This window comes from Drosophila ficusphila, unplaced genomic scaffold (assembly GCF_018152265.1).
Source record: "Drosophila ficusphila isolate 14025-0441.05 unplaced genomic scaffold, ASM1815226v1 contig_286, whole genome shotgun sequence".
Taxonomy (NCBI): Eukaryota; Metazoa; Arthropoda; class Insecta; order Diptera; family Drosophilidae; genus Drosophila; species Drosophila ficusphila.
Window position 1 is genome coordinate 4,534,572 of NW_025064189.1, and position 17,580 is coordinate 4,552,151.

At 38.4% G+C, this 17,580-nt stretch overlaps 3 protein-coding genes and 2 long non-coding RNA genes across 12 annotated transcripts in view; 3 read left to right on the top strand and 2 right to left on the bottom strand.

The window, feature by feature from the left end:
• The window catches only part of LOC108089523 (four and a half LIM domains protein 2), a 69,380-nt gene extending 62,225 nt beyond the window's left edge, over window positions 1-7,155 (top strand). For 6 of the 8 annotated variants that reach the window (XM_043207766.1, XM_043207765.1, XM_043207768.1 and 3 more), the window contains 3 exons: window positions 5,095-5,264; window positions 5,805-5,991; window positions 6,064-7,155. In XM_043207766.1, the coding sequence (XP_043063701.1) occupies window positions 5,095-5,264; window positions 5,805-5,991; window positions 6,064-6,221 (515 nt within the window). In that variant the 3' untranslated portion in view covers window positions 6,222-7,155. Of the gene's footprint in view, window positions 1-94; window positions 273-3,408; window positions 3,710-5,094; window positions 5,265-5,804; window positions 5,992-6,063 lie in introns of those variants that run through there. The other 2 variants (XM_017204502.2, XM_017204503.2) reach the window with 2 other exon arrangements.
• A 2,668-nt stretch (window positions 7,156-9,823) lies between these two features.
• On the top strand, window positions 9,824-10,484 carry LOC108100247. Its single transcript, XM_017204025.1, has one exon. The coding sequence runs from the start codon at window positions 9,883-9,885 to the stop codon at window positions 10,429-10,431; it is 549 nt and encodes a 182-aa protein (XP_017059514.1). The 5' UTR covers window positions 9,824-9,882; the 3' UTR covers window positions 10,432-10,484.
• Window positions 10,485-10,913: 429 nt separating this feature from the next.
• On the bottom strand, window positions 10,914-12,624 carry LOC108100234 (RNA polymerase II degradation factor 1). Its single transcript, XM_017204011.1, has 2 exons — window positions 11,562-12,624; window positions 10,914-11,492 (listed from the first exon to the last, which is right to left on the bottom strand). Exons 1-2 carry the CDS (start codon window positions 12,622-12,624, stop codon window positions 11,320-11,322), a joined length of 1,236 nt encoding a protein of 411 aa, XP_017059500.1. The 3' UTR covers window positions 10,914-11,319.
• A 3,965-nt stretch (window positions 12,625-16,589) lies between these two features.
• Window positions 16,590-16,850, bottom strand: LOC108100235. The gene is made up of 2 exons (XR_001771976.2): window positions 16,758-16,850; window positions 16,590-16,704 (listed from the first exon to the last, which is right to left on the bottom strand). It is a non-coding gene; the product is annotated as an uncharacterized LOC108100235 (long non-coding RNA).
• Window positions 16,851-17,016: 166 nt separating this feature from the next.
• On the top strand, window positions 17,017-17,557 carry LOC108100256. Its single transcript, XR_001771978.2, has 3 exons — window positions 17,017-17,084; window positions 17,164-17,360; window positions 17,417-17,557. It is a non-coding gene; the product is annotated as an uncharacterized LOC108100256 (long non-coding RNA).
• The last annotated feature ends 23 nt before the right edge of the window (window positions 17,558-17,580 follow it).

The window sequence follows — 17,580 nt, forward strand, 5'->3', positions numbered from 1 at the left end:
GAATCCAGAAAACTCAACTCGTTTCTCTCGGCTGGTTTTCTCTCTGAACTCCGCTGTGTGTTTTGTTTGGGGCCCTCGACTTTGTCGGTTTTTCAGTCTCAAAGCGGCTTTCAAAGCGCGTGGAATGTGCCGCGGATACAAAAGAATTCCCTTGAACATCTGTTTCCAATAGCCAGTGTATTTGTTTTGCTCCGGGCAACGTGTTGCATGCGAACTTAATGCAAAAACTTTGATCATCTCGAGAAAATAAAGAACCAAAAAAAATCAAAAAAGTATTTCCGCATTTAGAGTCTGTAGTTGAGAGACGGCGGTGTTGATTAAATGAAACCAGTGCCCGTCTCCAATTATAAACATATTGTTGTTTAGAGGAATTCACCTGTAAACAATATGGAAAAGTGTACCCAAATGGCTTCTGTTTCCTTCGATTGTAAACTGCAGCACAGTGGGGAAAATCCAGCACCCATCGCTCCACATTGCGTATACTTAACGCCCGATTTCACTTCATTTCACGCTCACACATCCTGGGCGTATACGTAATGTTCAGCCCACACGGACACACGTTGCCCAATCCTCAGGTTGCAGCTGCAAGTCACCCCAGAAATCAAATCGAGACACTTGTACCGCCTCTGCTCGAATCGAATCACAAAATTTCCCATAAAAAACCATCGCGATATCTAGTCAAAATCATAAATAACCAAATAAATTTCGTGCCAGCAGAAAACCGGAAACGAAATTGAACCCATTTTGGCTGCATTTAGTGTCAAGCGATGGCCAATTCGACGCGTTCCACATTTAAATTTAAATTCGATCCGAGTTGGGAAAACATGTAAAGCCAAACAAACATGTAAACCAGCAACGGAGACATAGGAATATGCAAGCAATTGAGTCGGAATTTCTTTCCATTATTATTGTTGTCATTGCAATTGAATATCAATCGAAGCGAAATCGCTTGAAACTATTTCCAAATGGTTTTCAATTGGCCGAGTGATTCAGACGATTCCCTTGGGGCAGTCCACTTAACTCACTGGCTAATTAAAGATCCTATCGGATGGTTCATTTAAAACTTCTCATAGGAGATCCCGCTTAGCCGATGTCATCCGTTGGTCTTATCAAAACACAGGCCCGAAAAACAAGCAAATTCAATTTCTCTTTTCACCGAATCTAACAGACCAATAAATCTCGACTTTAAGCCAGCATTTTATGCCCTGCGGCGGGTCAAAGTCAAAGATCCCACAGTGGAAATCAAATATTGCGGAAAGCCGCCAAGTTGAGCGTTTGTTTATGCACAGCAAGAAACCAGAAGATGATCTGTTCTATTTCTCTGTAAATTGTTTATTTACTTTAATTGGTTTGGTGTTTATCAGTAATTCATTGTGATCTTGATTTGTTATTATGCTCACACACCATTTTCTTATTAATTTCTTTTACTTATTTAATCTCAAGATAGGAATTGTTTTGATAATGCATCATTCTTCAGATTTTAACTTATCTCCAGCGGGTAGCTTTTATCTTCCAAAAAATATCTATATTATAATCTTTTAAGTTAAAATTCTTCGAATTGTTTATCTTATGTTTTTTGTTTTTACAAAATAAATATTTATCTTACAATATTTAATATATTTCGAATTTTTTTAATTCCAAAACGATAAACAATAATTTTCTGATTATATGTAAAATAAATACAAGATTTTTATAAACTTCAATTTAAAGTATCATAATTTTAATAACAAGTTTATGTATTTTTTCCTTATTAATTTTAATGCATTTGCTAAACAAAAAGTTATCTCTTGAAAATGTCATACTTATTTCTCTCTGTGTGCGATATTCGCGCTGCTGATGGTTTCCAATTGCAATTAAAAATGCAGACCATGCACGACGCAAGGGTTTCATTTTCTTCATTGCCGCTTTGCATTTGGGCTTAGGTTGACATATCCGAATCCGATTCGAATCCACTTTCGCTATTCAAAAAAAAAAAAAAAAGCCTCGACACTCTGAATGGGCCAATGCAAACGCCGTCAATCAGCGCAGTCAGCGACCTGTCAATACATCATTGTCTCAATGTCCATCCACTTGACCCTCGGGATGCGATCGTCATTCGTTCATCCATCGGCGGCAGCTTTACTTTGTTGTAGGCGTCTGTTGGCGACCCGAATCGCTCAGTGGGCGATGTCTTTGGACTTCGCGAAGCTGACAGCCCATCACAATTAGTTATAATTATGTTAGACGCTGGTCGCTATAAATAAACGTTGTTTATGCCCCACCATTCGCCATTTGGCCGCAAAAAGTGGCAGCAAGCCATACGAATGCTGCGGTTGCGAGAGTTGGTAACTCGATATTGATGGCACTAGCTTTGGGGTCAAAATGACTTCGAACTAGATTGAGTGCTTTAGTCAGTTTATATATATATTGGAAACCATTTAATTATTCGTTTACTGAAGTAACACATGTGCTCAAACTTCAAGCATGTTTATGTTTAATTTTGTTAATAGCAAAATACCACAGTACAATTTTCACATCTCTATGCGAAATTAAATATTAGCTAAAGCTCTGTTTTAATATAAATAGTTTGAGTGGAAGTTTCTGATTAGTGTTGTTAATGGATAGCAAAATGTAATTTATCTTCTTATAGTCATTAATTAACCTGTAATTGTTTTCAGTAGTTGATCTTCTGAATTCCTGCTTCAAACCCGAAATTAATGCTTAGGTTTCGCATTCTAATTTCCTCTCCGGACTTAATCTTACATCATCAACCCAATTCGAGCACTCCAATTGCTTGCCAATGCTGATTTCTCCGCATTCCTTGGCTATCTGTCTACATCTTCCCAATTGTGTGGGCTTCTATTTCTATACTTATTATTCTAGTCTTAATCTTTTCTATTCCAATCTGAGCTTCCTGTGCACCTCAAGCTTGTTCAATTTCCTGCTTTAATTCGCGCACAAGCTTCAACCGAAAAAAATTGCTCATGAAATTCAACAAATTTTGGTTTTGTTTTGTTGTATTTACAAAAAGTTAATTATTTAATGATTTATGATAGCCTGTTGTTGTTGTTGTTTCATTTCCATTATAACCAATTTGGCTGGGGATTTTATTTATAAGCATTCGCTAAGTTTAATGAAACTTGTTATTTGGCAAATGATGTCATAGAGACAACGCCTTGAGATCATGCCAGATCTATTGGGTTTGGGTTTGAGTTTGGGTTAAAAAGAGAGAGACTAGGCGTCGCCAAAATTCGTTTTCTGTCCAAGTCCAGAGATCGTTTTAAGATAATGATCGGCGCTTTGGTGTGGAATATTTCAAATGAGTTTTATGACCGGTCTTCGATCTCGAAGTGACCCACTTTAAGCGATGCCATCGATGAAATTGCATTTTTCGTGACTTATTAAGAAAGTAATCGAGGGTTTTGTCGGGTCGAAACTGAAGACATTTGAATGGGTACACTTTCCAATCGTGAACTAATCCGGAAAATCCACAAGTAGCCCTCGATCATGACCGATGTGGATGTCCTCAGTTCGAGAATGAAGTCTCGTCTTCACCTGCAAACCAAAACTATTGGTGCTGAGAGAATTAAGAAGGCCAAGGATAACAATGAGGATATTGCTGTGCTCAGCATGTTCCTACCAAACGCCTCCGCAGTGGAGGAGAATCGCAATTTTTATTGCCAACTGGGCGATTATTGTCGTCTCGGCGATCCGCGTGCCAGCAAAGCAGGTAACCCACCAATAAAAATAATAAAAATTATAAAATATATCCAACCAGCAGTATCTTAGTGATCCACACACATATATACCATCTTGTGTTAATTAACGACGGATGAGACATCATAATTTATCAATATTATTGTCCGAAAACTATTCAAATTGGCCAGAAGAAAGAAACCGGCCACTGCCTTGTGGCTTTTTGCTTTTGGCTTGTGAGATCCATAGCGTCATCGCCATCGATGGTTGCTGATGAGTAATGATCGCCATTTAGGGGGGTCTCTCAAACGAGCCAGACAACTAATCCGTTCCGTGATAAATCTAGGGTTTATTAACTTGCGTTTTAATAAAGACAGACAAAAAATTAAATTTGAATAACAAAAGGGAATATTTTGGAGTACATGTTTTGATTTGTGAGGTACTTTAAGGCACAACATTTTTGGAAACACTTTTCCGGTTTGGTATTTAAATTACTAAATTGAAACTTAATCTGATTTTTAAGGCTTTAATTTCCAAACAGAAAATGTAAACATATAGAATTTAAGTAATATGTTTTTTTTTAATTAATTATGAAGTTTTTCTCTAAAATATACATAGTTTACCTAATTAAAAGTTATTAAGAGTTTTTACAAAGTTACCGCTAATCATCTTAGCAATTTCTTTTCTAATTAAAATAATGTATAATTTCTGGAAATTTCCCAAGGTAATTTAGTAAAACTCCCAGAACAAATTTTCCGCGACAGTCTTAGCTTTCCCCAATTGTCTCGCTTGGCAACCGTGAATTAAAGAATAATTTTCAGACGACAGAGTCAACATTTCCAGTCAATTACCCGCTCTAGCAGACCTCTTTTTCCCTCAACTCAACTCTTTTTGTCTGCTTCTTTTTGGCCACAAGCATTTCAAACACGCAATAAATAAAAGCCAGCAAAAAAACATAAAGACGAGAGCAAAGTCCTCAAGGGTTTATATGGACTAATAATGCCGAAATATAGCCCTAAATCATGCGGAGAATAGTTTTTGTCTCAACGGTAGCCAAAAAATTTGCGTAATTTCTGCATTAATTGTTGTGAAAATGTTGAAACCCCCGAATATTTTTGTGGGTGGGGCGTGACAGGCGCCCCCCGCTATGGAAAAAGTTGCATGTCTGGCTGACATAATAAAGAAAAGCTATTGTTTCCATATTGAAAACGGATTGTCTTCCATCCGCTGATTGACTCTGCCCTCAATCTGTCGCCGGCTGAAATTGAGTTTTTGCCCAGATTGAATGAATGATAGGATCCCATTCGGGAGGAGCTGGGTTAGTGGGTTGACAAAGTTCAAGGTTCAAGGCCGCGTTAAGGCGGAAATTGATTTCGATTTGGTCTGATGTGTCCCCTGTTCTTTATTTCCTTACTTTAGGTACCAAGAAGATGGAGTACAAAACCAGGCAGTGGCACGAGAACTGCTTCTGCTGCTGCGTCTGCAAGACGGCCATCGGGACCAAGTCGTTCATCCCGCGGGAGCAGGAGATCTACTGCGCCGGCTGCTACGAGGAGAAGTTCGCCACGCGCTGCATCAAGTGCAATAAGGTAGGTTCACAATAGAGGAGTAAAAAAACTACAATAATTATAAAATACATACTACAATATAAATTTGATATTTAAATATCTATTTAAAGTGCCAATATCTATTTCATATTCCAATATCAATATCAATGCTGATATCCTTTTATCAGTTTAATGTTCTAATAATCTTTTAAATATAAATAATATCTTTGGAGTAATTGGAGTATTGGATTAATAACAATTCGATATTCAAATGCAATTAAAATACAAAATAAATAATTCTACATAATTGTGATATTTTAGTATCAAATTTATCCATTTAATACTTGAAATTTTCCAATATCAAATTGATACTTGTAATACTCCAATATAAATATATTTAATAATATCAATGTGAAATTCTAATATATTTTCATTACGCTATTATGGTATCAATATTATATTCCAATTGCAATTTGATATTACAGTATGAAATATTATTATTATTTATCAATTTAATATTCTAATATCGATTTGGTATACTTTATCTGAAATTAATTAAAACGAGTTGCTATATCCTTTTAGGTAATCACCTCGGGAGGTGTCACCTACAAGAACGAGCCGTGGCACCGCGAGTGCTTCACGTGCACCCACTGCAACATCACGCTCGCTGGCCAGCGGTTCACCAGCCGCGATGAGAAGCCCTACTGTGCCGAGTGCTTTGGCGAGCTGTTTGCCAAGCGCTGCACGGCCTGTGTGAAGCCCATAACAGGTAAGTTTTACTAAACTTTAATATAAAATCTATATAAAACCAATCTGATTATGTTCCCTTTTATTTTATTAGGAATTGGTGGCACACGGTTCATCTCGTTCGAGGATCGCCATTGGCACCACGACTGCTTCGTGTGCGCCAGCTGCAAGGCCAGTCTGGTGGGTCGTGGCTTCATCACCGACGGACCCGACATCCTCTGCCCCGATTGTGCCAAGCAGAAGCTGATGTAAGCCCTCTGCAACGAGTCAGGAGGAAGTGGGAGGTGGGAGAGTGGGAGAGCTGGGGAGCAGCAAGCTTAAATTAGCCATAAACAAATTCAACGAAATTATGGATCAAATCAGGAGGGATGCAAGTGGAGAGAAACGATTGAGAGGAATATATACACATGTATTAAAACGATATACAAGAGAAGATAATGCCTTACACTTACGAGTACATTAGATATGGAAGAAAAGAAATTAGCTGAGCATTGAGGAGATAATGAGTCCTACTAAAAGCAAAATCAAAAGCAAATCAAATTTTGTAAAGCTTCAAGTCGATAGAGTTAGCTAAAATCTATAATAACTTGCTTAGACCAGCACATCGGATTGTATAGAAACTTATTATTTGTAATTGCATTTCAGAACGAAATCAAAATCACTAAACGCAAACAACAACAAAAAAAAATGGAAAAAGCCCAAAAAAAATCTATATGAAATACTGAACCAATTGTAACTATTGTTGCCACATTGAAAAATGTATGTTTATTTATTTATTATAAGTTTTAACCAAGCGACGAGCAGCGAGCCGAATGCGATGAAAGTTTCCTAACCGCGGGTTTCAGTTCTAAACAGTTCTATTGTATTAAAAACCACACACACGATTTATGTTTGATATGTATTGTATGTTTATTAAAACAGCAACAAAAACAACAACAACAACACACACGCACACAAACACAAGTCCTAGCAATTTAATTGTTTAGTTTATATTATTTTCGTTTCGACATTCAGTCAGTCCTTCTACAATGTTAGAGACTCCGCTTACTTGAAGCACTAAATACACACAGACACCCACACACACACACACACAAATAATAATGATAAATGCGACACAACATTATATCAATGTCCTTAACTATTTAATGAAATTCAATCTAAATAAATTAATAAATTATCAACGGAATGACTTTGTGTTTTCAATGGAACCGAAATTTACAATAATGGGACAGGTTTGAAAAATAAAGGAAGTTATAAATTAAATAATTAAAGAATAAACAATATTTTGTATTTATTTTAATAATTAATCAATTGAACTTGGATAACTCCCTAACGGTTTTTTCATGTGACCAGGTGTGGAATTATTTGATTCGTTTCTGGTGTTGCCAGATTGGCCGGTAAAGGTTGTTAAAAAAATAAAACACATTTTATAACATTATCTTTATATTTAAAACTAGAGGTCCTGTGTCCGCTTCGCTGGTCAACACAATTTAACAACATAAAAGTCAATATTGCAACATTTTTCAAATATATGGAAGTATAGAAAGATGGTGATTTAACACTTTTCCAGTTTGACTTTTCCACTTGCGCAGCACAATCCAGCCGTTTCTCTTTTAAACTTTAACGCACTGCAATATCGGTATATAGTCGCCATTGGTCCAATATCTAAATTTTCATTATCACTGTAGTTCGCAGTGGGGTCATATTGGAATGCCATGCGATTGAATGATGCCAATGATCTCCATGTGCTCATTTGTCTTTCTTCGCTTAAGTTTTGTGAATATACTGGCTGCTGGCTTGGATGTCTGCGGCCAATGTTTGCACGTCGTCCTCTAAGCATTTTGGACTATGGACAGAGTGGTGAATTTATCCTCAAATGCACGATCCACATAATTTTCACAGTTCAACTTAAATTGAATAAAAATTCTTTTTTTTTCACAATTTCACAGTGAACACAAAAATTGAGTTAAAATGCTATGGGAGCGTGTTTGTCAGTGTGATGAGGTAGCAACTCACTTTATATGCGACAATATTGCAATTTTCTTACGGATCCCTAATTTTTTTCAAAATAAATTATAGCCTATTTAACTCCACGATAATATAGCTTTCTATCGGCGAAAGAATTTTTTAAATCGGACCAGTAGTTCCGGAGCCTATTCCCTGCAAACAAACAAACAAACAAACAAACAAATTTTACCTCTTTATAATATTAGTATAGATTAACCTTCAATAGTTTGTATTTGGGGACGCAAAAAAAAAAAAAATTAACGTATGAGTTATACTAAATTATGTAAAATAAATTAAAAATTGTATTATACTTTTGGGGGCTCACAGAAAATGCGCTGTTGCTCTTGCGTATGGTTGCAACATTTTCTCTTAACATTCGGAACAATTGGAAAATCTGTATTTTAAGACCAGCCACCTACTATTGCATTCTGTTCGCCTGGTACTTCAAAATGCGTTTGGCCCGAAAATTGTGAGCTTGGCTGACCGACTTTGACGAGTGCAATTGGAAATACGATTTTAAGTACCAAGTCAACAGAATGCATTAGATGGGAGTATTAATTGTGGAAATTTTCTATGAAAACTACTTTTGGGATCAATTGGAAGATTTTTATCTTAAAATCAGCCACTTTCTGATGCATTCTGTTCGCCTGGTACTTCAAAGTAACTTTTTGTTTTTTTTACTAAGTTTAAATTTTCGTCAATTTTGAACAAACACAGAAAATGCGCTGTTGCTCTTGCAATTGGAAATACGATTTTAAGTACCAGGTCAACAGAATGCATTAGATGGGAGTATTAATTGTGGAAATTTTCTATGAAAACTACTTTTGGGATCAATTGGAAGATTTTTATCTTAAAATCAGCCACTTTCTGATGCATTCTGTTCGCCTGGTACTTCAAAGTAACTTTTTGTTTTTTTTACTAAGTTTAAATTTTCGTCAATTTTGAACAAACACAGAAAATGCGCTGTTGCTCTTGCAATTGGAAATACGATTTTAAGTACCAGGTCAACAGAATGCATTAGATGGGAGTATTAATTGTGGAAATTTTCTATGAAAACTACTTTTGGGATCAATTGGAAGTTCTTTATTTTAAAATCAGCCACTTTCTGATGCATTCTGTTCGCCTGGTACTTCAAAGTAACTTTTTGTTTTTTTTACTAAGTTTAAATTTTCGTCAATTTTGAACAAACCTATTTTTTGGAAACTTGGAAACTTTAGATGTTGCCTAACTAATAAGGTTTATTATTTTTCGACGTAAAGGGTATATAATTAGGGGTTATAATATAACCGTTATATCCTTAAGAAAGTGCACCATAATTGCACAATGCAAAAAAATCGTTCACCGCAAATATTTTTGTTTACAAATCCATTTACTGCACCTTTTTGTGGGACATCTTTTAAAACATAATTTCTCTCCATAAACAATGTAAATTCGTAAGCATTTAGTACATAACGTAGAGAGTGGGTGTGAACCCTTCTCATCTCTTTCGGAGAATATAACACTTTCACTACACGGCGTTATCGTCGATATTGGCAATACACCTCACTTTCGGGGCCAGTCGAAGAATAATATAACAGAAAATTGACAAATAAATGCAAATGGGTAACTCAAACAGGCGAAACAACTCAAAGCCAAAACCAAAACCAAAGCGCAGCGAGTGCTCAGGGCACGTCTCAAAGTTTGGATTGGAATCGGGCTTATTGGCCATGTGCCAAGCCAAAAGCAAGTGCCTAACCAAACCGAACAAAGGTAAATACAAACAGAGGGCAATTACACTCAAAATGCGTACGAAAAAACTGGTCAAATGTGGAGAAAAAGCGCAGCAGTTGGAATAAGTTCGTTGGCCAAGTCGAACCCAAAATTAGTGCAATTCCAGGCCACCGACTGAGCAGATCTACCATCCGAGATGCAGATAATCCATATAATAACCCTCGGATTGGGACTGATATTTACTGGCATTCAAGCAGCTATTATACCCCTTACTCTGATCAAAAGTGGAGTGGAATCGAATCAGGCGTTTCCCCTTAATACGGAGAAATTTGGTTACTTGGAGGTAAAACCGAATGGTTCACTGATTTTGAGAAGAGCTCCCAATCAAAGTGGCAGCAACCTACAGAATTTAATAATGCTTCGAGGAGTGCTTCAAGCTCTAAAGATAAATCCCTCAAAGATTTCCGAGAATGATGGCGTAACCCGATTGGATTTCAAGATCTACGGCGATGGAGTGGAGCACAAGTTTCCGCCAATTTTGGAGAACATCATCCAACGCATTCAAACTTACTTTTCGGTCTATCGCTATACGGATACCAGTAAACCTCTCCAGCGAATTGATTCCACTACCGAAAAGGCAGAGAATTCTCAGGAGTTAACCACCTTGAAATCGGAGGATGAAGACGATTTGATAGTCGTGGGAGAACAGGATGCCTACATTACAGTGGGAGAAGATGCGAATTAATCCTCGCCCTATTTATTATTTTATTTATTCCAATATCTGTGTAAGTGAATAAAAGTGCCGTACTCAAAACAAAACTAACTTTTGAATATATTTCACCCTCGTTCGCAAATATCTGGGCACGTTTTGGAGTTACTTTGTATGCGGCGTTGTGGATCGGATAATTTATGATTTTATTTACCCGACGGTGTAATAGTTGCAATATTTCTATGTTGCCGGGGAATTTGCCGAGCTGCGCAAGAAACTTTATGGATTTTTGAGGGTCATTGTCATTACGTAATGATGGCAAACAAAATAAATATATTTTTGCAAGTCTTTGCATTAAAATGAGTAGATTATGTTGTAATAATGCTAGAAATCATTTGCTTTAAGTGAGCTTCATATATAAATTCCAAGCAGACATTCCTGAAATTTAATTCCCAGCGACTGTAAAAGTCTTTTCCACATTTCCCACAGCCCATCTAGAATTTCCACTCGCACCTTTCTACATTTTACATTCACTTTTTTATTGTTCTGTTTTACGTTTTCAATGTTATGGTTAATGAATATGTAATGATGATGATGAATACGAACGTTTCGTGATGATAATTATGAATGAATGTCTCGTTCTCGTTTCGCTTCTGTTAATTAATGTCTGGAAAATGGAAAATGTGTGCGTGTGTGTGTGTCGTTCTGTGTTAGTAATTAAATGTACGCTTGGTGGGTGTTGTTTGTATGTTGGATGAGTGGGTGGTGGGTGGAAAACCCCGTGGCCCGGTAATCAATCCATGATCGATTCCGTGCCAGCGATGAGAATCAGTCGAAGAACCAAAGCTGCCCGAGGATTGTGTGTGAGATTCAGAGATGAGTTCTGAGTACTGATTACTGAGTTCTGGTTCTGTTCCCGAGGATCTAGGCCTGCGGCAAAATGGCATCGGCGATGATCTCGGCGTTCTGCGCCGGAATAATCTGCTGGATCTCCTGCTGCTTCGGCTGCTCAGCCTGGATCTCCTCCGAGGGAAGAGTCTTGGTCAGCGGCTCAGCCTGGAGGGTCTTGATCAGCTCCTCCTGCAGCTGGATTTTGGCTGCCAACGATAGTTGACACGATACATATTTCAATTTTAGTTGGAATAACTTTAGAAAAGGATACTCACGCTCCTCCTTCAGCTGCTCCTTGGCGATCTCGGCTCCCTTGAGCTCCTGCTTGATGGCATTGCTCTCCAGCAGGCGACCTGCGAACTCGGACTTCTGTTCGCTGGCCTCGGCGATGATGGGCTTCAGTGGCTCCTGGCTGATGGCAGGCTGCTCCAGGATCTGTTCTTTTAGTAGAGGCTGTGGCTGCTCCTTCAGCAAGGGTTGCTCCTTCAGGAGAGGTTGCTCCTTCAGCAAAGGTAGCTCCTTCAGCAGAGGTTGCTCCTTCAGCAGAGGTTGCTCCTTCAGCAGAGGTAGCTCCTTCAGCTGAGGTTGCTCCTTCAGCAAAGGTTGTTCCTTCTCCGTTTCCGGTTTAATCTCCGCCAGTGGCTCCGTCTTCAAAGTCTGCTTGAGACCCAGATCGGCGGTGGCCAATTCCGCTTCCGGTTCCTGCTGGATGCTGCGTGCCCGGATGGCGGAAATGGGCCAGGTGTAGACGGGTCCATGGACCACATCCACCACCGGGGTGTGATACACCTGCGGAATCGTGTAGAAGTGTCTGGCCTCGGTGGCAATCAGTGGCTGGGTATTTGCAGGGGTTTCGATCAGCTCAATCTTCTCGGTTTTCAGCTGCTCCTCCTTCTTGGAACCACTTGGAGGGAACAAAGAGGGGAAGAAACCCGCTCCCGCGGAGGCTGCCGAAGCTGCCGCCTCGCTCAACTGGCCACTCACGATCTCCACGCCCTGCTGCGATACCTGCTGGATCTGGTTGGCTATCTCGCCGGTGTTCTCCCACTGCTTCGTCTCCGGAGCACCGCCACCGGCTCGCCCAGAACCCACGGCGTCCACCACCGGCACCACCTGGGCAGCCGTGCCCGCCGGCACATAGACAATCGTCTCCTCGTGATGATGGGGCGCGGCCACTCGAGCCAATGGGGACAGTCCGTGGACGTAGCGGAGGGCCGGCTCCAGGTGAACCTGCGCCTGGGGGGTCACGATCACGATGTGCTGGGCCGTCGGCTCCAACGGCCTGGAATGACCGCCCGTAGCCATCAGGGCCAGGCAAAACGCCGCGAGGAGGAACATTCTGGGAAGGGGATAAATATACATTTTTAACTCCATCTAGGCAGCTTAATACTTTTGCAAAAAATTACCTTTTAACGAACCAAATTCAAAAGTTAGCAACAACATTAAACCATTACTTGCTTTCTTATATTAGCAAAAGTTTTATATACCTTGGGATTAACAGTGGAGTAAACCAACTTAGAATAAACAATCTTCCTTGACATATTATAAAGTAAATTTATTTACTACCCTATGTTGATTTTTATATCTTGGTAAAATTTAAAATCGAACAGATTTTATATATTTTCTTATATGTATTTATTTTCATCTTTTTCAAATGAGTACCTTTTATCATTTATTTTGAATACCATAAAACAAAGCTTATATACCCTTGCAGTCATTAAATATGTCGATCAAAATACATAAAGGATAAACAACATCGAAGCTATGACGATATTTCTATTCATTTTCCATATTTCCGACTGTTGTTCATATGACAGCTATATGGTATAGTCGTCCGATTTTGATGAAATTTAATTTGAAATTCAAGAGTCATTACAAAACTGTATATCCCACACCGATGTTATAATTTTATTTATTTTATTTCCATATAGATTTTTCGACCTTTCCCATGGCAGCTATATGATAACGTTGTTAGATTCTACATTTTCATGATTCAGACAATTTTCATGACATTTTATTCTCGATTCAAAGATATTTTAAAAATCATGCACGTGGCATTAAAAACGACGACGTTATAATTTTATTTCCTTTATTTCCATATAGATTTTTCCATCTTTCCTATGGCAGCTATATGGTATCGTTGTCGGATTTTAACCTTTTGGCTGGTCGGGGCCTATTGGAATGTGTTTGGGATAACCTCTTCTGGGTCGCAACTCCAGTGCGTCTCCAAAGTTAACCATAGCCAGAATAGCGACAACCACCAACCACATCGACCTCATGATTACGAATGTAGATGAAAATCCAGAGCTGGAGGAGACGATAAATAGGTTTCCCCTAAGATTAAGCGAATCTAAGCCAATTTTATTTCAAGTTCCAATAATATGCATGAAAATCCATAGATAAAAACGTTTGCTATGCATTTTTACTTTTTCTATTAATTTTCTTTTTTTTGTACTTGGATGGCAGTTACACAATATTCGATTGAGGGACCCAACTATAAACCATTATCTTTTTGCCCCAAGTGCTGCTATTTTTCGCTATCTAGTGGATGGTTTATTTATAGCCACTCTCCTGCCAGCGCACCAAAGTCCATTCTAAATTTAACGTTACTCTGCAGCAGTGTGTGTGCGTGTGTAATTGCATGTTGCCTGGCTGGACAGGATGCTCCCCATTCCCGTGGTCGTGTACGTGGATCGAGGGACTATCAACCGGTTTGCAATTGATTGGCCAGGCCAATGGAACTTCTTCGTCGAGCACTTCTAGTGTAGATACTGGCTAATGACTGCGAGCAGCTTTATGGCTTAAATCGGTACTTGATAGTCAAGTTCGTGGCTCCCCACTCCCCACTACCCGCCCCCCGAAGAATGTTCTTTGTGTGGTCCAAGCACTGGCCAAGTTCGTTGCCTAAGTCTTTTGTTTCTGGGTAAGGACTATTCGGATTGGGAATAACTTAATATTGCGAAATGGTATCTTTAACTATAATACGTAACTATGTTAGTATAAATGCTAAGCAAGATTATCAGTTTAAAGTATCTTTATAAATAAAATACAATGTATATTAAGGAATAAATAATTTAATGCCTTAAATTTAGCTTACCGTAAATATATAAATAAATGCTTATTAATACCTAAAAATTATCTCGAATATATTTCTCTAAGCAAACATGTTTTCTTTAAATAATTGTAAAATATTTTGTTCATATTAAAGCTGAAAATCTCTTGCATTAAAGTTATAAACTCAAAATATTAAACGAAAAGATATTTCAAATTCGATGAAGAAGACTAAAAAAGCAACATTCTTTTTTTTCCCGAATAACGAAGAACAAAGAAATTCTAATTGCTTTTAAGTATATCAAAAATCTAAATTTAATTATCAACAAGGGAAAATGAATTTTCTTTATTCTGTTTTTTTGTTATTTTGTATTCGGTGGAAAATAGTCCCTATTCTAGCTCATCTCACAGATAAAATTCTTCATTTGTCTTCAGCTGTTAATCGCGGATGGTTTTACTTTCTTACGGTGATTTTATGGCTTAATCAACTGACAGCCACAGTAACTTAATAGAGCTGTTCAACAGTTCTTTAGTGACCCCATAAAAGGAATTTAAGAGCTAAGAAGCGAAACCAGCCTAGAAATAACTTTCTCGACCCGCGACGAGACGAGGGTAAATGTAAATCGAGAAGCCCAATTGGGGGACAGACTTACCTTCTGGTAGTTTGATGGCCTTTCACTGCTTTCCCAAGTCTAGTTGATAAATTTCACGATCCGCAATCCGCTCGAGAAGAATCTAAACTATCACTACTGAGTTAAGGCACTATGGCAATTGTGGCAGTCTGGCCTCAGTGTTCAGTCTTCAGTGTTAACACGGCGACCACTTCAAGGAAACTGGTGGCCACTGCTGGCCAGCCATGGCCTTTTATAATGTGCGGCCACGAGCCCCTCGCCCTGACCTTTCCCAAGAACAAAGAGATGGAGCTGGAGCTGCTGCAGCTGAAGCTGAAGAACTGATAGAACTGGAAATGCTTGGAACAGCTTCCCTGGAGGAAGAGCAGCAGGAAAGGGGAGACGATGGCTCCAAAAGGAGCCAAGCAAACCAACAAGAGATAGTTTCTGGTTTCAGGTTCGCCTGCAGATGGCAGATGGTCAACGTAGATGCGGTCTCTTGGTCTCTTGGTCTCGGCCAAGTTCTTGGGCCTCCTCTGCTGGCCGGCAGTGCTGCAAGTTGGCTTTTTGAAACCTGCCGCGTAATAGAAGTCAAGCATGGCATGGCCACAACCCGATCGCATTGAAGCCGCATTGACGGTTCGAAGAAGAAGGTTGCAACTTGCAACAACGAGTGCTGCAGATAGTAGATGCGGCCAACTGGTTCAGGTGCAAATTGAATGCCTTCTTTCCTGGCTATCTTTTCCCCAGTTTCCCTTCGCCCCGCTTAGATAATTTATTTCCATGTTGGTTGGCCTGGCGGAAAAGATTAATCAAGATTTGCACATGCTTGCATTGCATTCAGCATTCAGTACGCCTGAGATTCTGATTCTCGCACTGCGCAAATCGCATAAATAAATTTATTTTCGTTATAAACTGTGGTCACTTCCCGCAGCAATTAGATGCGTCGCACAGCTCAAATGATCGGAGTTGGCTATCTTTCTGTGGTCTTCGGTAACGAGCCACCAGTTCATTGGCCCCTCCGGCTGGTCAGCGATGTGATTGCGGCTATGCACCTCCCAAAGACCGGATAATTAGGGGAACTTAACGAGCTCTTAGCACACAATTATTGCGCATGCGATTCGAACAGGAGTTAACCGTCTTTTACTACAATTTGTTTTCACAGGCAGTAAAACTTTGGCTGCCATGTGCAGTGAATAGTATATCAGTTTAGTTCAGGTTTGTAAGAGTTAGCTAATTTTTATAAAAACTATTAAAATGAATACAATTAAATCCATTAGTTGCCCACAAATAAATTGAATAATATAGGAAAACTATATTATTAATTCAGAGGCTGACACACAAAACGATGTAGAAAGTATACTATAAATCTTCTTGCAATCGAGGGTAATCAAATCTCTTTAATCTCCGGTATTTAATCGAACAACATTAGCTCTCTTCGCCGTGGAGAATCAGGTTGTAAGCCACTCCAAAAAAAAAAATATATATATATAAGCGGTGGGAAATTTATTGAGTATACTTCTTACCCAAACTGTAATAAAGTCAACAAAGTAACAAAATGGTAACTAGACCGTAAATAGTGCGGGTCTAACGATGCCCAACATCCTGAAGTGTTTACTCAAAAATAATTAACATCCAATGTCCACGTTTCCTTCTTTATTTCGCAGAAGTATAAAAAGAATTTTACACTTTTTTTTTAATGTTTAGCATCTTCCGCCATTAGCAGGTCCTAAGTTAAGTCGGCACCATTTTTCACCTGTGAATATCAGCAATAGACAGGCAATCCTTACATCAATTTTAAAAACTTACGTTGTCTGGAGAGGACTGCTCCCACCAGGCAAAAAAGGACAGCAAGTAGAAACACCTTAGTATACATTGCTGATTGTTTTGAGCCAGTATTTAATACTTACTCTCTTGTATATACCATGAAAGTATTGGGTTACATAAGCTAGATATGCCGTAGCATGCCTAAAAGCCGAGAAAGGTTAAAATTACTTAAATTTTCTATTAGGGTAATATTGTTTTTCGTGCGCCTACAAAATAAAAATAACTCGATTTTGTAGGTATTCAAAGTGATTTTTTTTTTAACAACTAACAACTGTTTTAAAAAGTGCATTACTTCGTTGTGAAAAACAGGTAAACAAGATATATACTTTATTTTAAGGGTCGAATACCCTTCCTTTTACTTACTAAAGGAATTTGCATGTATACTTAGCAAGCCTTTCGCTAATTATGTTCATTATGGTAATCGCAAGTGCAGACCAAATTGAACTTAAATGGAAACTCTTAAAATGCACTTACTAGTCCGTAACAGTTCGTGCTTAACGATGTCAAAAATCCTAAAAGCGTTTGTCATCAATTTTACGTTAGAAAAAGAATGGAATTCCGTAATTAATTCTACTGGTAGAATGTGTAGGTACCTACTTTAAATTAATTAATAGTGTATAATATTGTACCAAATATTTCAGGAAAAATACCTAAGTATTGCGGACCATATTACAAAAATTTTTTTTTAGAAAAATATATACATTTTTGATAAAATTTGTACCATTTAAAAAAAAACCGTATTTACAAATTAAGATACAAGCAATAAAATAGACTTACATACATTTTCTTTATTCTTTATTTTGCA

Excerpts from the sequence above, each read along its gene's own strand:
- LOC108100247 (XM_017204025.1), top strand. The coding sequence starts at position 9,883 with ATGCAGATAATCCATATAATAACCCTCGGATTGGGACTGATATTTACT.
- LOC108100234 (XM_017204011.1), bottom strand. The coding sequence starts at position 12,624 with ATGTTCCTCCTCGCGGCGTTTTGCCTGGCCCTGATGGCTACGGGCGGT. Across the intron at positions 11,493-11,561 it reads GGAGCAGCTGAAGGAGGAGC|CCAAAATCCAGCTGCAGGAG; the intron begins GTGAGTATCCTT and ends TATCGTTGGCAG.